The sequence below is a fragment of the Neolamprologus brichardi genome, chromosome 15, assembly GCF_056152115.1.
Source record: "Neolamprologus brichardi isolate AB-2024 chromosome 15, ASM5615211v1, whole genome shotgun sequence".
NCBI classification, from domain to species: domain Eukaryota; kingdom Metazoa; phylum Chordata; class Actinopteri; order Cichliformes; family Cichlidae; genus Neolamprologus; species Neolamprologus brichardi.
The window spans coordinates 15,335,613-15,353,191 of record NC_142118.1 but is presented as its reverse complement, the minus strand read 5'-3'; the positions used below and the strand labels follow the sequence as shown (position 1 = coordinate 15,353,191).

At 37.8% G+C, this 17,579-nt stretch overlaps 1 protein-coding gene across 1 annotated transcript; it reads right to left on the bottom strand.

The window, feature by feature from the left end:
* Nucleotides 1-183: 183 nt before the first annotated feature.
* LOC102782044 (phospholipase B1, membrane-associated-like) lies at nt 184-16,581 on the bottom strand. Its single transcript, XM_087852143.1, has 42 exons — nt 16,512-16,581; nt 15,892-15,945; nt 14,989-15,049; nt 14,869-14,903; nt 13,874-13,958; nt 13,737-13,788; nt 13,228-13,308; nt 12,754-12,819; nt 12,604-12,665; nt 12,380-12,455; nt 12,174-12,281; nt 11,244-11,318; nt 11,070-11,141; nt 10,873-10,947; nt 10,720-10,780; nt 10,198-10,256; nt 10,043-10,116; nt 9,886-9,929; nt 9,669-9,777; nt 9,408-9,459; nt 9,145-9,225; nt 8,982-9,047; nt 8,781-8,881; nt 8,558-8,639; nt 8,364-8,468; nt 7,461-7,556; nt 6,470-6,541; nt 6,211-6,288; nt 4,920-4,980; nt 3,594-3,652; nt 3,435-3,502; nt 3,307-3,350; nt 2,839-2,938; nt 2,700-2,751; nt 2,529-2,609; nt 2,378-2,443; nt 2,205-2,299; nt 1,844-1,925; nt 1,660-1,764; nt 1,487-1,582; nt 1,263-1,337; nt 184-538 (listed from the first exon to the last, which is right to left on the bottom strand). The coding sequence occupies exons 1-42, from the start codon at nt 16,579-16,581 to the stop codon at nt 263-265; spliced, it is 3,312 nt and encodes a 1,103-aa protein (XP_087708269.1). The 3' UTR covers nt 184-262.
* Nucleotides 16,582-17,579: the final 998 nt, after the last annotated feature.

The following is a 17,579-nucleotide window of genomic DNA, read 5'->3' as shown; positions in this document are numbered from 1 at the left end:
CATCAATAAATAAAAATGGGTATGATGAGAGTGAAATGTACAAACTGTCAGGATTCATACATTTTTTTAATTATGAATAGTTCAAAATGTCTGTGCAATACAAAGTAATTACAAACATTTCACACACCTGCTAGCACTTTTAAAGAACATTTTAATAGTAAAATTAAATATTTGAGAGATGGCTTCAAACCTAAATTCCATCATGAAGTCTTGTCCAGATTTCAGCTCACTGATTTGATTCTTGACACGATTTTAGACAACATTAAAAAGCTGTTCCTTTCATTTCAAGCTCTTTTCTCTCTGCCTTGCTTTTGCGCCGATGACCGAGGGACAGAATTATCCAACAGGCAGCAAAACCCACCACTAAACCTACAATTCCCACAAGGACAGGGACCCACACAGGGGTGGAGGAGGGACAGTTGAGCACAGGGGCTGTTAACGCAGAGCTGGAACTGTGGGTGGAGTCTGTAAATGGAGTAGGTGTGGTTCCTGATGGACTTGGAAGACTGTTGATCTTGGTGAAGATAAACGGACTGGCCTATGGGAAAGATAAAATGGTTAAAAGCTCAAGAGCTGTCTATATGTAAGAATTTCTGAACTTAGGAAAAACACTGGAAATAAAACTTAATTTTGTGGAATAATCCACTATATTTTTTAAAATCGTTTGACATATTGTGAAATATTTTCTCCTATTCATCTTCACATGTCCATATTGACATGATAGCGTCTCACAGTTGCTGCAGATTTGTCGACTGCACGTCCATGTTAAAAAAAATCTCTCATTACACCACATCCCCAAGGTGTTCTTTTGGATTGAAATCTGCTGACTGGAGGCATTTGAGTACAGTAAACTCATCATGGTAAAAAAAAAAAAAGAGAGAGATTATGAGATTATTTGAGCTCTGTCACATGGCACACTGTCCTGCTGGAAACAGCCATCAGAAGATTATTATACTGTTGTTAAAAAAAAAAAAGGACATTGCTGTCAGGCTGTTTACACCAAGTTGTCCAGTTTTGGTGAATCAGTGGAAGTTGTAGCCTCAGTTTCCTGTTCTTAGCTGACAGGTGTGGCCCCTATATTTATATGTATATATATTTATAATAATTGTTTTGCTTTTTTTTATACTTTATACTTTTATATTTTTTAAAATAAAAAAAAACTCTTTTTGAAATCATAGATTGTAAGTGGAATTAAATCAACTAATTATTAAATAGTTGTAGCAACATGATTAGTAGAATTTCTCTAAAATCTTCCTAAATACCTCAGAGGGACAGTGAATTTTGGAGCGGTCATATGTGAAGTTGTTGTAGGCCTGCTTTCTCCCTATAGGCTCTAACTGTAAGAAAGAAAGAAAAAGAGTTGAAATCTTTAAAATGGCAAGCGAAAAGAAAGGTTTGCATGAAGTTAATACTTTTTACTGAGTTAAAAGTTTGCATAGACTATACCACCCTGCTTCAGTTTGGTTCATTATTTCCCGCAGCTCACCATGTTATTCCACAGACCAATGGCCATCTCAGCATGTGCTCGCTCACTGATGTGGAAACAGTCTACAGAGAAGAAACTTGTATCTGGCTCACCCTCCTGGTGAAAAAAATGAAAAAAGTACCAATATGGGTGCATTTGATAATTCGCGTTTGGTTTGTTTCTCAGTTACTCACTCCAATTTTAGGGATGAAGGAATTACGTAAAAATGGCTGAAGTACGACAGCAAAGTCTTCTTTTCCGTCATAGAGATCTCCAGATACAAGATACTGGAGCTCAGCCTAAAGAAATATAACAGAAAGGATTTTTTTAAAAATAAAGAAGTTATTGAAATGATTTTAAAACAAACTGCTTCCCTACCTGGTACTCGTGATTGATTCGTTTCATCTCCTCAAGCTCTGGAGACTTTTCTGATGGGTTGATAACACAGGGACAGCTGGTCCTGGAAAAAGAAATCCTTTTATTATTGTTTTATTGTCCTTAGAAGGAATAACATTATCAGCTGACCAATTGAAATATGGTAATACAGTCGATATGATACAGTCGATATGATACAGTCGATATGATACAGTAGACGCAAACGTCATCTCCGAACAATCTCATCTGTAAAACAAGGGAACATTTATTTGTTCACATTTGAAAAGGTGATTTACATGACATATGTAAAATCCCTGTTTCCTTCTATGAAAAGGTCAAAAAAGACATGCACTACAAAACCAACCTCTGGATTAGTGAGCAGCCCAGAGTGTTCCTCGTAACTGATTTCAACAGATTTATCTGCATGATCTCCACGACATTAACCAACAACCTCGGTACCTAAAGATACACGGAGAGAAATGTAACTTAGTTAAACTCATGATAACAGTATAGTTCACTATTTTAAATATAACCTACCTCTTTGTAAAGCATATCCAAGCTGATTTTAAGATTATGGCTGTAGTTCTTGGGCGATAGATTATTCTACAGAGGTTAAGCACATGTTGTGTTATTGTTCCATAGTGAACTGTTGTTTGTGTACAATGCAGTAATTTTGGGGAACACTTACTTGATCAAAGCAGTAATTGCAGAGGTCATTGCCTCCTATAAATATTGTCACAAGTTTCCAGTCCTTTTCAAAATTCACCTCCTGTGGGGCACATGTACCAAAACTGATTATCAAAAACAAACAAATTGCTAAATGTAACTCATTTTTAAATCTAACTCGGTTTTCATGTACCGTATCTTTTCTTATGGCCTTGATGAGAGCTTGGACTTGTGATGGAATATCTCTGAACAAGTGAATACACAGACCGTTAACACGTTACAGAAAATGAAAGAGGGTCGGTGAAAGGTTTGTTTCACTGAGGTGTACATACGATGCCTTAACTCCAGGTTCAGCCATGTTGAAGTGTTTCTGCAATAACCCCTGACCTTTGGAAAAGCCTTTCAGAGAGGGGTTGAACTTCCTTAAGATGTCTGAGGAAATACAAGTAAATGAGTAATGAGAATATGCAAGAGTGGTGTTCTCTTTGTACACAGTGGGGTAATGATTTAACTTTAACTATCATGTAATCTTTATTATTAAGTTGTATTGCAATTTCAAATCAAAATCTTTAACAGCAAATCAGAAATTGTTTTAAAAAGGCAAAATTCCTGTAACATTTCTTTTTAGGCTTTATATTTATATTGGATGTTTTCAACAGTAAATCAGAGATTATTAGACATACGTATAACAGAAAGAATTATCTAAAGACTTTAAATACCCCATGAATCCATGTTGTAGAAACGGCTATTTCAGTCCCATAAAGTAACTGGTTTTTGCCCAACGAGTGGCATAAACTCACTTGGTAGTGTTGTGACTGTGTCCAGAGTATCATCACCTCCAATGCTTTAAGATATACATGAAAAAAGCCGATCAGCAGTACATTGGTTTATAACAGTCATCATCCTGTATAATGAGAAAATATCATACCTCCATGATACTCCTTTATACTTTGTATTGAGCTCAAATATGTTCTTTGCTTTAGCACCAGTGCCTGTCTATGAAAACAAATATACCACACAGCAGTTTAAAGATGCAGAAAGTTTGTTTTTCTGCTTAAAAAGGGGAAATAATTATTATTGCACTTACTGTCACAGAGTCTCCTAATGCTGCCACCACCTTAATGTCTGCTGGCCTCAGCTTGTGGACTACCAGAGGTGGAAAGGGTACTCAAAATTTGTACTTAAGTACAAGTAAAAATACTCAAGTACTCTTCTCAAAAACTACTCAGAGTATTAATTACTTTTTACTGGTGGATGTTTTATTATGTCATCAATAGCGGGCATTCGGTTCATTTCACCAGTATAAAATATCTATGTTCAAAGCACATTTCTCAGATGAACAAGGTATAGAAAGGAAACAATGAAATGCAGGTTCAAGAGCAAGAACTGGAGAAAACACATGATGACCTGCAGTGTACGCTTCAAGAAATCCAGAGCAGAAATCACGACTTAGAAGACATGTACAACATGTACAACAGAGGAATACAGACATGTACGAGGCAAAGCTATTACAGGAGGCCTCTAAAAGAAAAGCTTGCAGAAAAACAAGCAAAATTAGAAGAACTGGAGAAAAAATGCAAGAAACTTGAGGAGGAAATGGCAGTAACAATCAAAGAACTGAAAACCCTCATCCTACAGAAAAAAGAGCTCCAGGAACAGTGCCTGCAAAAGAAGGCAAAAAGGAAGAAATGCTTCTGTTTTTTCTGGACGAGGGACCCTCTTGCTTCTTCACTTAATCGCTCCTTTAAAGGGAGTTTTTCCTAACCACTGTCGCCTTGTGCTTGCTCAGAGGGGATTGTTGGGAGTTTCTCTCCTCCTTTCTCTTTCCTCCTTTATATCCCTTTCTTTTCACCTCCCCTCTTCTCCCTTTCTCTCCTACCACCTCTCCATCACTCCCCATTTTTTCTTTCTTCCCCCCCTCCCTTCCTCATCATTTTTCTTTTCTTTTTTCACCCTCGCTTAACTTATTCTTAACTAACAATAAACATAATCAACCATATTTTTACTTGTGTCAAATCAATGTCTTCATTTAAGAATAATTCATCTTAAGAACAAAAACAACAAATGTGTGATAGCTGTGTGTGTTGATGGAGCGACACATTTATGTCTTACATTTTAGTTGGTCTGTTATTGTTGGGTCTTTACAATACAACATAAAGCACCTTGAGGCAACTGTTATGGTGATTTGACACTATATAAATAAAATTGAATTAAATTGAATTTTAGTTTAGTCTTATAGGTTATCATAGTTTTAGTTATTGCAAAGTTTGGTACTTTAGCTTAAAGTTTTTGGCTTTTAAGTTCCCTGGTTCCAATATCTATCCAGCTTTTTGGAATTGGGATTGCATTAAGTGGAAGATAGTGGACACGTCTTGTGTGTGTGTGTCTGTGTGTATGTGGGTGTCCATCTTACCTGAAGTTGGCACAGTGTCAGATGGTGCAATATTTACACAGGAAAAGTCACTTCCCCAGTTCTGAAAGAATTGCAAATACCAAAAATACTTTAATCAGTCCTCATTAATCAAAACATTTAGCTTTCATGAAGCATCAGTAAAATAACATTTCTTAAAAACAATATTTGTGTCTTTTAACCTTTAAAAATGGAAAGTCTGTCCAAGCATTGCACTGGTTTCTATCTAATGCTTACCCAAAGAAAATAAGCAGACATTAATTCGATTTTAAGGGGGGGGGGGGGGGGGGGTGTATCATTGGGCTAAGATCTGTAGCTTTATTCGGCAAGCATTTGTAAATGAGGGAAAGACACGTACACAACAAAAGTGCATAAACCTTGTAACAATAATAAGAGATACTAGCTGAATTATAGAAATAATTAAAAACAAGGAGAATACTGGGAACCAATTCCAAAATATCCACATGTCTAACCCAAGTCCCTGGCACAAGACAAACCATCATAAGCCCTCGGGCTGCTCATTACTGGCATCTATTTTAGTTATTTAGATAAGTGTTAAGCAGTTCTGAGCTTCCTCTAAGACCCAACAGACTCTGGTGCATGACACCTTCAAAAAAGCCCAAACCCTAAAAAAAGGGAGTCTGTTTACTAGGGTTTAAACAATCTTATAGCTTTAATGTTGTGTGTAATTTGAATGTGTGCTTTGAGACAAGCCCTGGCATTTATGACAATCACAAGCTTTGTATGTTGACCAAAAGATGAGCTTTCAAGCAGTCGAAAATTATCTTCCAGGGTGAGCTCAGTCATTCAAAAAGAGCTCAGAGCAGAGCCAACTATTTCAGTCCACACCACTACACATCGAAAGGATGCATATGAGTTCATTCAGGCACCTGACCATGCCTCCTTTAAGCCTCCAAGGGGAGTGGTTTTGGGTATGTCCTGTCAGGAGAAGGCCCCAGGGGAGAACCAGAACACACAGGAGAGATAATGTCTCTTGGCTAGCTTGGGAACAGCTAACACCTGAATGAGGTAGACGAGGTAGCTACGGGGAGAGAGGTCTGGACACCTCTGCTTAGACTTCTGTCCTAGCAACTTTAACCCAGATAAATGACAGAAGATGGGTGGTTCAAAAGCTCTGATTGACACTTGGTAGGTTGATAATAGGTAGGTTGCTAATTTTAATGGCCCATTCAGGTCTTTGGCTCTTAAACAATAAAATATTTTAATCGTGATAGAAGTTGCTGGTTTTCTTTTTTTGATAAAGACCTTCAAAACCTGGAAGTTAGATACTCACTGTATTAGGCTGAGGTGTTGGGGAGGGACTGGAATAGATGTAATTGCTGTTGTTGTAGGTCCGAATATAAGGTGAAGTCTGGGAATAAAAAGAACTTAAATTAACTGTGATGTATAGTGATAACAAAGAGATATGTATCTATAGAGGCTAGAGGCTAGACAAAGAAATGCCACACACCACAACATTTGTAATCTAAGCTACGTTTGAATAGCAATTTTTCCAACGAGGATTTACAAAGACATGTTGACTTTGCTCCTACCTGACTTGGGCATTTCAGGCCAGTGGATACAGAAAAGTCCTGTAAAGAAGTCTTGTTGCCCAGTGGCTCCAACTTTGAGAGTAAAAAATAAATTGTGATTTGTGCACACAGCATGTTAAGCATAATGATTAGAACAAATAAGCTTTATAGTGTTTATAATCATGTTAGGATAATGTTCAGTACCAATAAATCAGTGGAAGTTTAACAGTCTGTTAAATAGTCAAGATTATGTCTAACAGATACAGTTTTGTTAGTCGGTATAAATTCTTATATCCTTATGTCTCAAGGGTACAGAAAATATATATTATTCTTTATAAGCTCAGCTACTCATACTAGTAATGTAGTTTTATCAGCTGATATTTACAATGTTCCTGCCTTGTACACATAGCATCAGTAGTTATAATGGCATTGTTGAGGGAGCACATAGTGGTTTTTACCCACCACTAAGTACTTTGAAAGCTTGTAATTCAGAAAATATCCATAGTACTAGTTCCATTAGATATATTACAGTTATTATATAATGTTCTGATTCTGGGTGGGGGGTGAAACACTGTTGTTTTCCATGCAGTGACCCACTTATTAATATTTTCATGAAGCAGAACAACATCCCCAACAGCCATTAATAATGCAGTCAACAGCAAAATGGCATGTGTGCAAAATACTGTAACAGCCTCTTTTTGTTTACGAACGAAGGTAAGTGCTGCTGTTTGTGATGGCTGATCCCACTGAGACTCTTCAGTGGCACAGGCAGAGATGTCAAAAGAAAGAAAAAAATCCTTGTTGATATGGCACAATTAGAAGCACATGAAACAGCTGAAGTGTGGCAACTACGTCTTTATTGGTGCTTGACAAACACATATTCAGTCAGAATCAAATACTCATGTCATATTATGTCGTGTTTGTAGTAATAAAAGTATCAAATAGCAAAAATATATACGGGTCAGAATAAGTGTTTTACAAAAAGAGTCCCTTTTGTTTGCCATATATTTACCATGTTGTTCCAAAGGGAGCGAGCCATCATGGTCTGGGCCTTCTGGCTGACGTGGAAGCAGTCAGCACTAAAAAAAGAGCGATCAGGGCGGCCATCCTGAGAAAAATGCACAATAAATATGCAAATGTTAAGATTTTTGGACTACTTGCATCGGTCACAATATAACTACTGTGTAGATATCTGATCAGGACCAGCAGATCTTTCAAAATACAAAAACAAACAAAACAAACAAAAGGCAGAATCTGCAGTATTTTCTTTTTTAAAAAATGTCAATAAAGCTGTTTTTGTAAGAACTTGGGATTTAACATGTGTTTCTCTGAGTGTATTTAAGTCGTGTCTTCTGTTGTAGTAGTTGCTGGTCCGTCTGTGTATCCACCGTGTTTCATTTGTGTGTTCGCCCTGCTGTCCATCGTCCTTCATGTTTGTGTTCTGATTCGTGTTTTGTAGTTTAGTTGTTCTCAGTTTAGACAGTCTGCAGTCCCATTTGCCGTTTTTCTATTTTGTACTTTATTTTCAATAAACCACCTTCACATCTTTACAAGTGCCTGCAATTGGATCCTCCTTTATTATCTCCACACGGCTCACCCCACTCGCTGTGACACAAACAATTTCTCACAAGAATTTCTACAGAAATTCAATAGTCCTTTCTCTTGTTAGCTAGTATTTAAAATTTCACATCTTTTGTTGATGATTTAAGGTAATCAAAATTAGACGTTATGCTTTGCAGAATAATTTACAGAATTGCTTGAACAGATTCTGTGGAAGCCGTTGATTCAGTGGTTTTATAGTGGAATAACGACAAAATCCTTGTGTACTGCTGCAGGGGCCATGTTGTTACATACTGGATAAGGTGAGCTGTGGATAAACACCCGTAAATCCTGTGCTCTGTGCTTTATTACTGACCGGCAGCCTGGGGAAAATAATGTCTCTGAAAAAAGGCTGGATAACCACAGTGAAGTCTGATCGAGTGTCATACCGGCCGGACTCCACGAGTTCATGTAGCACTCGCTGAAATATAGAGAAAACAATGATGATCAATGGGGACTGACTTTAGGGCTCCTTTTTTAATGAGATTTCCTTTTTCTGGACTTTTCTACCTGATAGCTTCTGTTAAGGTCTTCCAACATTTGAAGAGCCTCAGAGTTGGACTTTGGCAAAATAACGCAAGGACACATAATCCTGGAGAGATAACAAGGGGTTACACAACAGTTTAAGATTATTTATGAAATGATAACTGTGGACAATAAAAAAGAGCAACTGAGCAATGCATTACCTACATTTTTTTTTTAATATCTCATAATACAAAAAAGTGATACTCACTTCACCAGCCAGGTTGGGCATTTAAGTGAGGGATCTTTGTGCATTTCTCTTAGTTGTGTTATCTGCAGAGGCTCTACTAAGTTCACCAGAGCCCGAGGCACCTATCAGACATTAGCTAAGTTAATACTAATGCTAACACTGACCAGGACCAGCATACAAGCTGCATCTATATAAATGTGACAGCCTGCCTGATGATTTTACCTCCTTGTGAAGATAATCCAGGCTTTCTCGGACATTGCGAAAATAATTTTCTGTAGAGTAACGTAGCTGCAAACCAAGATATAACAAATAAATTTTCGGGTTTGGTGACCGTTTTGGCTCCTTAAAAATGACCTATGAGTTCTTATTACATGCCAGTACTTACAGAGTTGTAGCAGTGCTCACACAGGTCATTTCCTCCAATGAAAAAGGTGATCACCTTCCAGTCTGATTCAAAGTTGATCCTCTGCAACATGCACAAATGTGAAGATAGATAGATAGATAGATAGATAGATAGATAGATAGATAGATAGATAGATAGATAGATAGATAGATAGATAGATAGATAGATAGATAGATAGATAGATAGATCTATTGATGAGTTGGTAGGTAAAAATATTGTTAAAGATCAAATATCTTTAAACATACAGAGTCATTCTTCATTCTTTCCACCAGAGCACGCACTTGGGTTGGTACATTACTAAAAACACAGTAAGAGACAATTCTTTGATGGTTAAAGAGTCATTTTATCAAAGTTGAACCAAAACATCAACAAAACTTTTAAACAGCAAAAACAAAAGCTGTACTCATTCAGTATAGAAAAACATATTCTACAAGATGATCACTCATGTATCACCTTTAACAAATCTCTTGGCAGGTATTTGTGTTAAGATTTCAAAAAGGACTCACTGGCTTTTTGCTCCTGCCACAGCCTGGTTAAGGAATGCTTGAGGTGTGTCCTGCTGGCCCGTGCCAACAGAGTAGCCCGTCAGGTTTCGGCTGAAATATTTCAAGATGTCTGTAATAACAATAATAACGAACAACAATGAATAGTAATAACAATCAAGGATAAAAAAAAATTCCCACGTAATGTTGAGCAATGTGTTTGGTTATCTAAATGACTCACTGGGCAGAGTGGTGACGCTAGTCAGGTTTTCATCTCCACCAATGCTGGGAAATAAACATGACGTTAAATACATGAATGATGTGACACACTAGCCCAGGAAGTTTAATAGTAGTATTTTGCTGCAACATTATGGGATACCTGAAGAGTCCTGACTCACCTCCAGGATAAACCTCTGTATTGACGCAAGACATCCAGGATATCAGATGGCCTGGATGCAATGCCATTGCCTGCCTGAAAAACAGCAGGTTTTAAAAAGTTTTAGGATCAACTTATTCAATTCTAAATAATGAGAAGCTGATAAGAATGACTCACTGTCAACGAATCGCCAACAGCAGCAACAACTTTCACGTCTCCAGGTCTGAGTTTGTGGACTGCAAAAAACAGAAGAAATGGTCCGAATAATAAATAAAATTAATAAGACAAGTGTAGAATAATATTATATTTAGAATACACATAAATACAAAAATATATAAGATTAAACTTCCTACAAATATTGTATAATAGTATCAATGTACTGGGAGGTACTATTAGGATGATTTGAAAGGGCAGATTTAAAGAATACTTTACATTTTACAGACTGAGGAAACCAAGACATCTCACAAAAAACAACAAAAACAAAGCTCCATCATAAAGCATCTTAGATTGTGACTTGAAGTTTGTACAGTGTCAGAGGTATTACTTTGTAGTTTTTAGTCCCATGTGCTAAAGTGGGGAATAAATGAATAACCTTCAATATGTTATATAAAAAGCCAGATCTTGGATAAAATCTGTCTTACTTTTTTGCTAATTTAAGGTCACCTAAGTGCTCAAGAAAAGCCTTTAATGTCATCTTACCTGAAGTGGGTGTGGAAGGTGAGGGACTTAAGTCCTCACAGGGCATTTCTGTCCCTGTAAACTGAGCAGTCACACAGAGCACAATCAGAAATAGACAGGAAGCGTGCAAAGCTGGCCCAAAGCTGGTCCGGGTTGGCTGTAGACAATACTCACAGGCTCCATGAGAGGAGAGATATTGCTGTGGTGATATGACGGAGAGTTTCCTTCTGTCCTCAGGTAGGGTCGTTCCTAAGGGAGGGAGACAGATAACTAAGGAGGAGGAATATGCTGCACAGAATGTTCATCTGTAAATACAGTGTGTCTAATGTGATTACCATATATATAAGTGGGTTTTCTGTAAAATTACTCACCTCGCTTGGACATGGCAATGTGAAGATCTTACCGTTGTCCTTTGTTTTATATTGGGCAACTGTGGCCTGCAGCTAAGAGACAAAAGGCTCATTGTTTTCATGTCTGGGATACCGAGTAGAGTAACTGGGTGTGAAAGTGCCAGTGCATTCGACTTTGAGAGTCCCAAGCCTCACCAGGTTTGTCCACATCTGCACCAACAGTTTATCTTTGTGCTGTAATGCTTCAGACTCAGTGAGATGCTTCCCTCTCTGTTAAAAGCAAGAAAGACAGACAATGTACAGTGCATAAAAAATATCTTCAGTTCAGTTCAGGAAGGTAAACACAGACATTTAATATCATCTACTGAGAAGACAAAGTCGTTGTACTCTTTGGGAGTCGATTTTCACAGATGCTGGGATGAGACACAAATCCCTTTGGGACTTAATCAGGAAGTGTATCCTGCATAAAAACGCCTGCTAAACCACTGTGCGAGCTACCTGCTGTGGTGATCCCTTGTGACGTAGGGAGCACCTGAAAGTAGCTTTTATATAATGCATACAAATAGACTACAACACTCGATTTAATATCACCCTGATGGGCCTTCTTGAAGCTCTTTAGTTTTACTACACTAACTGTTTTAGCTCCCTATTACATCCCTTTAACCTTTCTGATTGGCTTCCCATCATAAACAGAAGGTCTAAAGAGAAGGTGGGTGGGGCTTGTATATTCAGAAGCTAATGTTAAAGTGCTCCTCACAGATACACATCCACAAGCAAAAAAAACTGTTAGAAAAGGAAGTTGACTTCATGTTCAATTTGACCAACTGCTGTTGCAACAAAATGGATGAAGAAATGTTAAATAGGTCACTGTTTAATAAATATTTGCTCTCTCAAGGCTTTTAAATAGAAAGGTTGGGTGAATTTCTTCAATCACAATAAAAATGTTCGGGTTTTGTTTTGCCCGGTAAAAATGTGTCAGCATAGGCTCTAGCATTTTTTTTGATGACAGAAATGATCACAGTAAACTGCAGGTGTGACTAAGGCACTAATAAAGATTTGCAAAATGGTGCAATTGAAAGGAATTATAGGAGAATAAAAGGATGATATGATCTGAATTTAACTCACAGCAGTAAATGATGGGTCTGTGATGAAAGGTATATCCTGAAGGGTAACAGTGAAGTCTTTTCTGTCACCGTACCAGTGTTTCTGTACCAACAGCTCATCCAAAGATTCCTGGAAAAAGGGAGTTTAGGAGCAACATTTATCAGCAAGAGGTTAGCTATACCCTCAAGCAAATCCAAACACTATTTGAACATGAAATAAGGACAAACCTGCAGAGACTGAGTCAGCACGGCTCTCAGGAGCCTGAGCTCCCCTTCACTGTTTGTTTCCAAACACTGGCATGATCTGTCAGTGAAACACATTTACTCATTAAAACTTAATATGGATCCTCCTGTTTAAAGGAAAACAAACTACCCCAACAGTGAATAATTAAAAAATGAAAATAAAACTATTAAAGGAAATAAGTAAACGGGTTAAGAAAAAGTGAACTTACTTGCTCTGCATAGTGTTATGCTCTCCATCCCATAATGCAACACTGACAATGGTCCGTTTCAGCTGTAGCACAGTGAAGTTAATAAAATTTTGCAAATTTTATGAACACATTGTAGGTAAAATTGCTTCATGCGTATAATATGAAACATACCCGAGAATGCAGCAACTGCAGAGCCTTATCCACCTCTTTGACCACTGCCTCGATAATTGATGGGACCTGCAGTACAAACACAACAGACTCCATGAACTCTTAGTGACTTTAATGCTCCTTTTTTTCAACAAGAGAGTCACCAGTACAGTCACTTGTTTGTTTGGTTGTCGGCTAATACTTTAATGTGTTATGTGAATCAAATTATACGAAATGCTAAGTAGCCAAAAAACGCTATAGAAGGCAACCTTTGCAATAGCAACAGTGACAACATATCTACAGAACAAATTTTATCTGCATATATGAAGGGAAGTTGGGATAGTGCAAGTCTGAAACTGATAAGAATTGATAGCTTGGGCTCTGTAACTACAGTATTAAGGCAACAAAGTCTATAAAACATGAATAACAAGTGATTTGGACTCTGGGCATTGAGCTCTTAAAGATTAAGGAACCTCAGTAAAGTCTTTCACTGTTTACCTGCTGGTCCTCACAGGCACAAAACTGATCCAACTGAACAAAGAGAAGCACCAACTTCCAGTCCCGATTCACATTGGGAGCCTGTTGGGGGGAAGTCACTGCTGGTTACTTTTGAACTTTTACTTGAAATAATTTTAATTTGAACCTGTAAGAAACACCATCCACCGGTACATGTTTAGTCAATTGTATGACAAGTATGATCTTTAGATATTTTTCTCAGGGCACAGCAGGTTAAAACAACACCTGTTCAAACATATAGTTCTGCAAAATTTCCAGTTTTTAATAATTAAATCAATAATGAGATAATATATTTTGTTTTCTGGTGTGTGTGTGTTTTTTTTTAACAAACACTGAATTATATATATTTTTTCTGAGAAGGTTGGTTAGAATACTTTTATTGTGAATATTTAATATTTCCCTCATTTCCAAATAAGCTATATCTTCTTGATTCACCATGGAAAGCATAAAATCGAATTTTATCCTTAAGGTTGGAAAATGCAAGAATATACCTGACTGTTCTGTAGATAGAGGGACAGTTCCTTTGCCCGATTCACCAGAGTGCTACAAAAATAAAATAACATGAAGGAGTTAAGCCACCATATGCAATCATAGCTTTTCCTCATGAGCCAAAAAGTACACGCTGTACCTGTGTTGTATAGGCTGAGGGGTGTAAAGGTTTGTTTCCTCTGAGAGGTGACTAATCAGTTCAGGATTGAACAGAACCATCAGCTCTGGTTGAGAGAAGGTAACACAAGTTTAACATTAGCACTCATTTTTAACCTATTTTCACTCTTGAACTCATCTAGGGTAGCTTTGCATGATTCGCAGTTCAAAATAAGCTCTAAAAGCAGAATTGTTTCTCCTGTACTGGGCCTTAATGCAGTAGATCACTTTGAAGTGGCTGTGTGTTAGTGCTAGATAAATTCATTTCTATTAAATTGAACTGAACTAGAGCTACAAGAGCTGAAACACTTTTTAAGCTCTTCTGCCTTTAAGCCAACTTCCTTTCTAAATGGCTGCCTCTCATAAACAGAAAGTTTGAACAACATGTGGGCCGAAAAATCTGTGCTCACAGCTAGAACTATGTGCCTTAGATGGGCATATTAGATAATATCTATGTATTAAAATATCATACAGGCCCAAGAGTAGAAAGATTGAAAAAGAGGCCAATATTTAATATCCTAAATCTCTTAAATGCAAGAGTTTACTGCTCACCTTCAATCACAGTACAGTATCTTTGTGTTTTATTCTGTGTGGCTGTTAAAACTAGTTTAGGTTTAAGCTTTCTGACTGCAGATTAATCATAAAAATTAATCTGCCCTGCCAAGTTGACGTAAACATGATAGCAGTGTTTTTGTAACAGTAACTATCACGTTGTGTTCATATCAGTGCTGTATAGATAAAGCACTGTGGTATAACAGGGAAAAATTATTAGCCTCGTGACATGAGTATTTAGTAAAGTGCTGTAATTCTAGTGAGGGTAAAGCTTGGATCAAGCCATTTGGTTACTTTTTTATTATCCCAGAGACACTTGAACACATTGAAGCTCTCACATTATGTCCCACGGGAAGCCCAGAAAAACAACAGCGACTTTATTAGGTAAATATATAATGTCAGAAGCTGTTAAAGATATATACTTACCTCTAAGTCTTGATACAACTGAGGACAGCTCAGTGCTGTAGAAAAGGACCAAAGTGTGAATTTAAAAGTTTGTGTAGGTTTTTACTGCGCTATCACAGCTGAACAGTAAACTGTGCTCACCTGCGCATGTGAAGTCCAATGGCGGAAAGCAGACCCACATCTGAGGGCCTAACAACATTAACTGAAAAAATTGCAAAAAATATAACGATGCAGCTGATTAGCCTAGTTACCAAATGTGGGTAAAGGTACGAATGGTAAATGGCCTGTATTTGTATATAGCACTTTACTAGTCCCTAAGGACCCCAAAGCGCTTTGCACAACCAGTCATCCACCCATTCACACACTGGTGATGGCAAGCTACATTGTAGCCACAGACAGAGGCGAGGCTGCCGGACACTGGCGCCACCGGGACCTCTGACCACCACTAGTAGGCAATGGGTGAAGTGTCTTGCCTAGGACACAACGACCGAGACCGTCCAAGCTGGGGCTCGAACCGGCAACCTTCCGATTACAAGGCGAACTCCCAACTCTTGAGCCACGATCGCCCCATGATGGTGTTACATTAGTGTGTGCAGCAGGGAAGTTGTTTTATTTATTTTTATATATAAATTTATTATAACCTACATTTATTTATATCCCAGTAAAAGTTTTAAAAAGTTCACATAAAGCTGCTGGATTCAAAACTGTGATAACAGGAAAGTTTACTAAAACTATCTAGTAATCATGCTAAACGCTCTACTCAGACTTAATCATTACACCTACAAGAGCTGCTCATCGATCTCCCAGTGCAGTTTTTGTGTTGTTGTTGTTAATGCAAGAGGATGTTTAGGACTACAGTAATGAGTCAGCAGAGCTTTATGCACTATGTACCTCAGCACTCACCAACCCTGCTCTGTACCTTTGCATGGTCAGACACTTCATGGCTGAGTTGTAGTTTATCATAAAGATCAGTATTATAGAGTCAGCTGTGGAGCTTTTTTCTCCTGAAGGCTGTTCATAAAACCATATGCTTGTCTAATTTACCAGTTGAAGGAGGCTCCTGCGAAGGGATCATCTGAGAGCACGGCAGTCCGACTGCTAGAAAACATGAAGAGATAACAAATGATAAAAATACTTCAAAGTACAGAAGTTCAAGGCCCTGTGGAGCATTTCTGGCAAAAGTATTACTATTTATTCAATTGCCGACCACTCTAGGTTGGAAAAGAGGAGCACAACAAACACAAACATCTTCTTCCTGTATTGCTATCACTCTTACCAACTGGACAGTCATATACGGAATATTTTAATTTTACTTAAATTATTTTTAATAACTATAATAACTATATAAATAACTATAGCAGCAAATATACATTAAAATCCAATAATTTAAACTAAACCACCAAAATAAGCAAATAAATAGTACAAGTAGTAATGTTAGTATTAACAGACTGAGTTAAAAATAGCTTATTTTAATATATCTCAGTGCACTGTCCTTCCACACCTGACTTCTGCAAAATTTACTTTAGGTAAATCATACATAATTCCTACATTTCATGCAGAACCTTTTCAAAATATATATTTATAATTTGTCAAATTGAAACAAAACAGCATCATAACAAACATGAAACATGAGCATTAGATCGAGCTATAGTAACAGTGGAGACCTGATGTCCACGTGAGACCCAGCAGAGAGATCAGAAGCAGCTGCTGAAGCATCTTATTTTTTGTTTTCATTTATCTTCTGTGTGGCTTTCTTTCCTTCCTGCTCTCTCAGCTTACAGTAAGCCGTCTTTCTGAGTTATTATCAGTTATACTTAGTCAGTTAATTATAGCTGCCATAAATCCTCATGCAGGGAAGGGACTATCCTATTTGTTCAAAGGACACAGCTTGAAGATGATATATGATGATATAATGACACTGATAAGCTCAAAGAAAGTAAGAAAGTAATGGGTTTGAATTTGCTTTTCTGTGTGGAGTATACCTGTGTGGCTTCCAAAGACATGCTTGTTAGGTTAACTAATGAATTTGTTGTCTGTAGGTGTGAGTGTGAATGGTTACCTATCTCTATGTGTTGCACCTGTGGCAGAGTGGCAGAAAGGAGAGGTCAAAGAATATGTCTGTGAAGGTTCTCAGTCATCCAGGTCATCGTAGTCTGAGGAGCTTGGAAAAGCTTCTTCAGTTCTAAGAGCTATTGGTGGACAGTCCCAGATGGGGCTTAAATACTGGGACTCTCCACCATTTGCTCTTAGAACTGAAGAAGCTTCTTGGATGAGAGGGGAAACATCTTTAAGGAAACTTAAAGAAGTCCAGATGCTTTTCTTTCCAAGCTCCTTAGACCAAGAGGTCAGAGAAGAATGTTCAGACTGCTTCAAGCTGATAGAAAAACAACAGCAACTGAAATAACCGCTTGTTACAACCAAGGTATGCAGAAGGGCATCTCTAAATCCACAATGCGTCCAACCTTGAAGCAGGTGAGCTCTAGCAGCAGAAGACCACACTGGATGCAGCTCGTCTTAACTAAGCAGACAGAATTGAGACTATAGTTCACACAGGTTTACCAAAATTGGACAGCAGAAGATTGAAAAAAGCACTGTCTTATCTGATAGTCTGAGTCTCAGTTTCTGCTGTGAAATTCAGATGGTAGGGTCAGAATTTGGTATTAATTAAATGAAAGCATGGATCCACCCTGCTTATATTAACTGTTCTGGTTGCTGTAATGGCGTGGGGGATA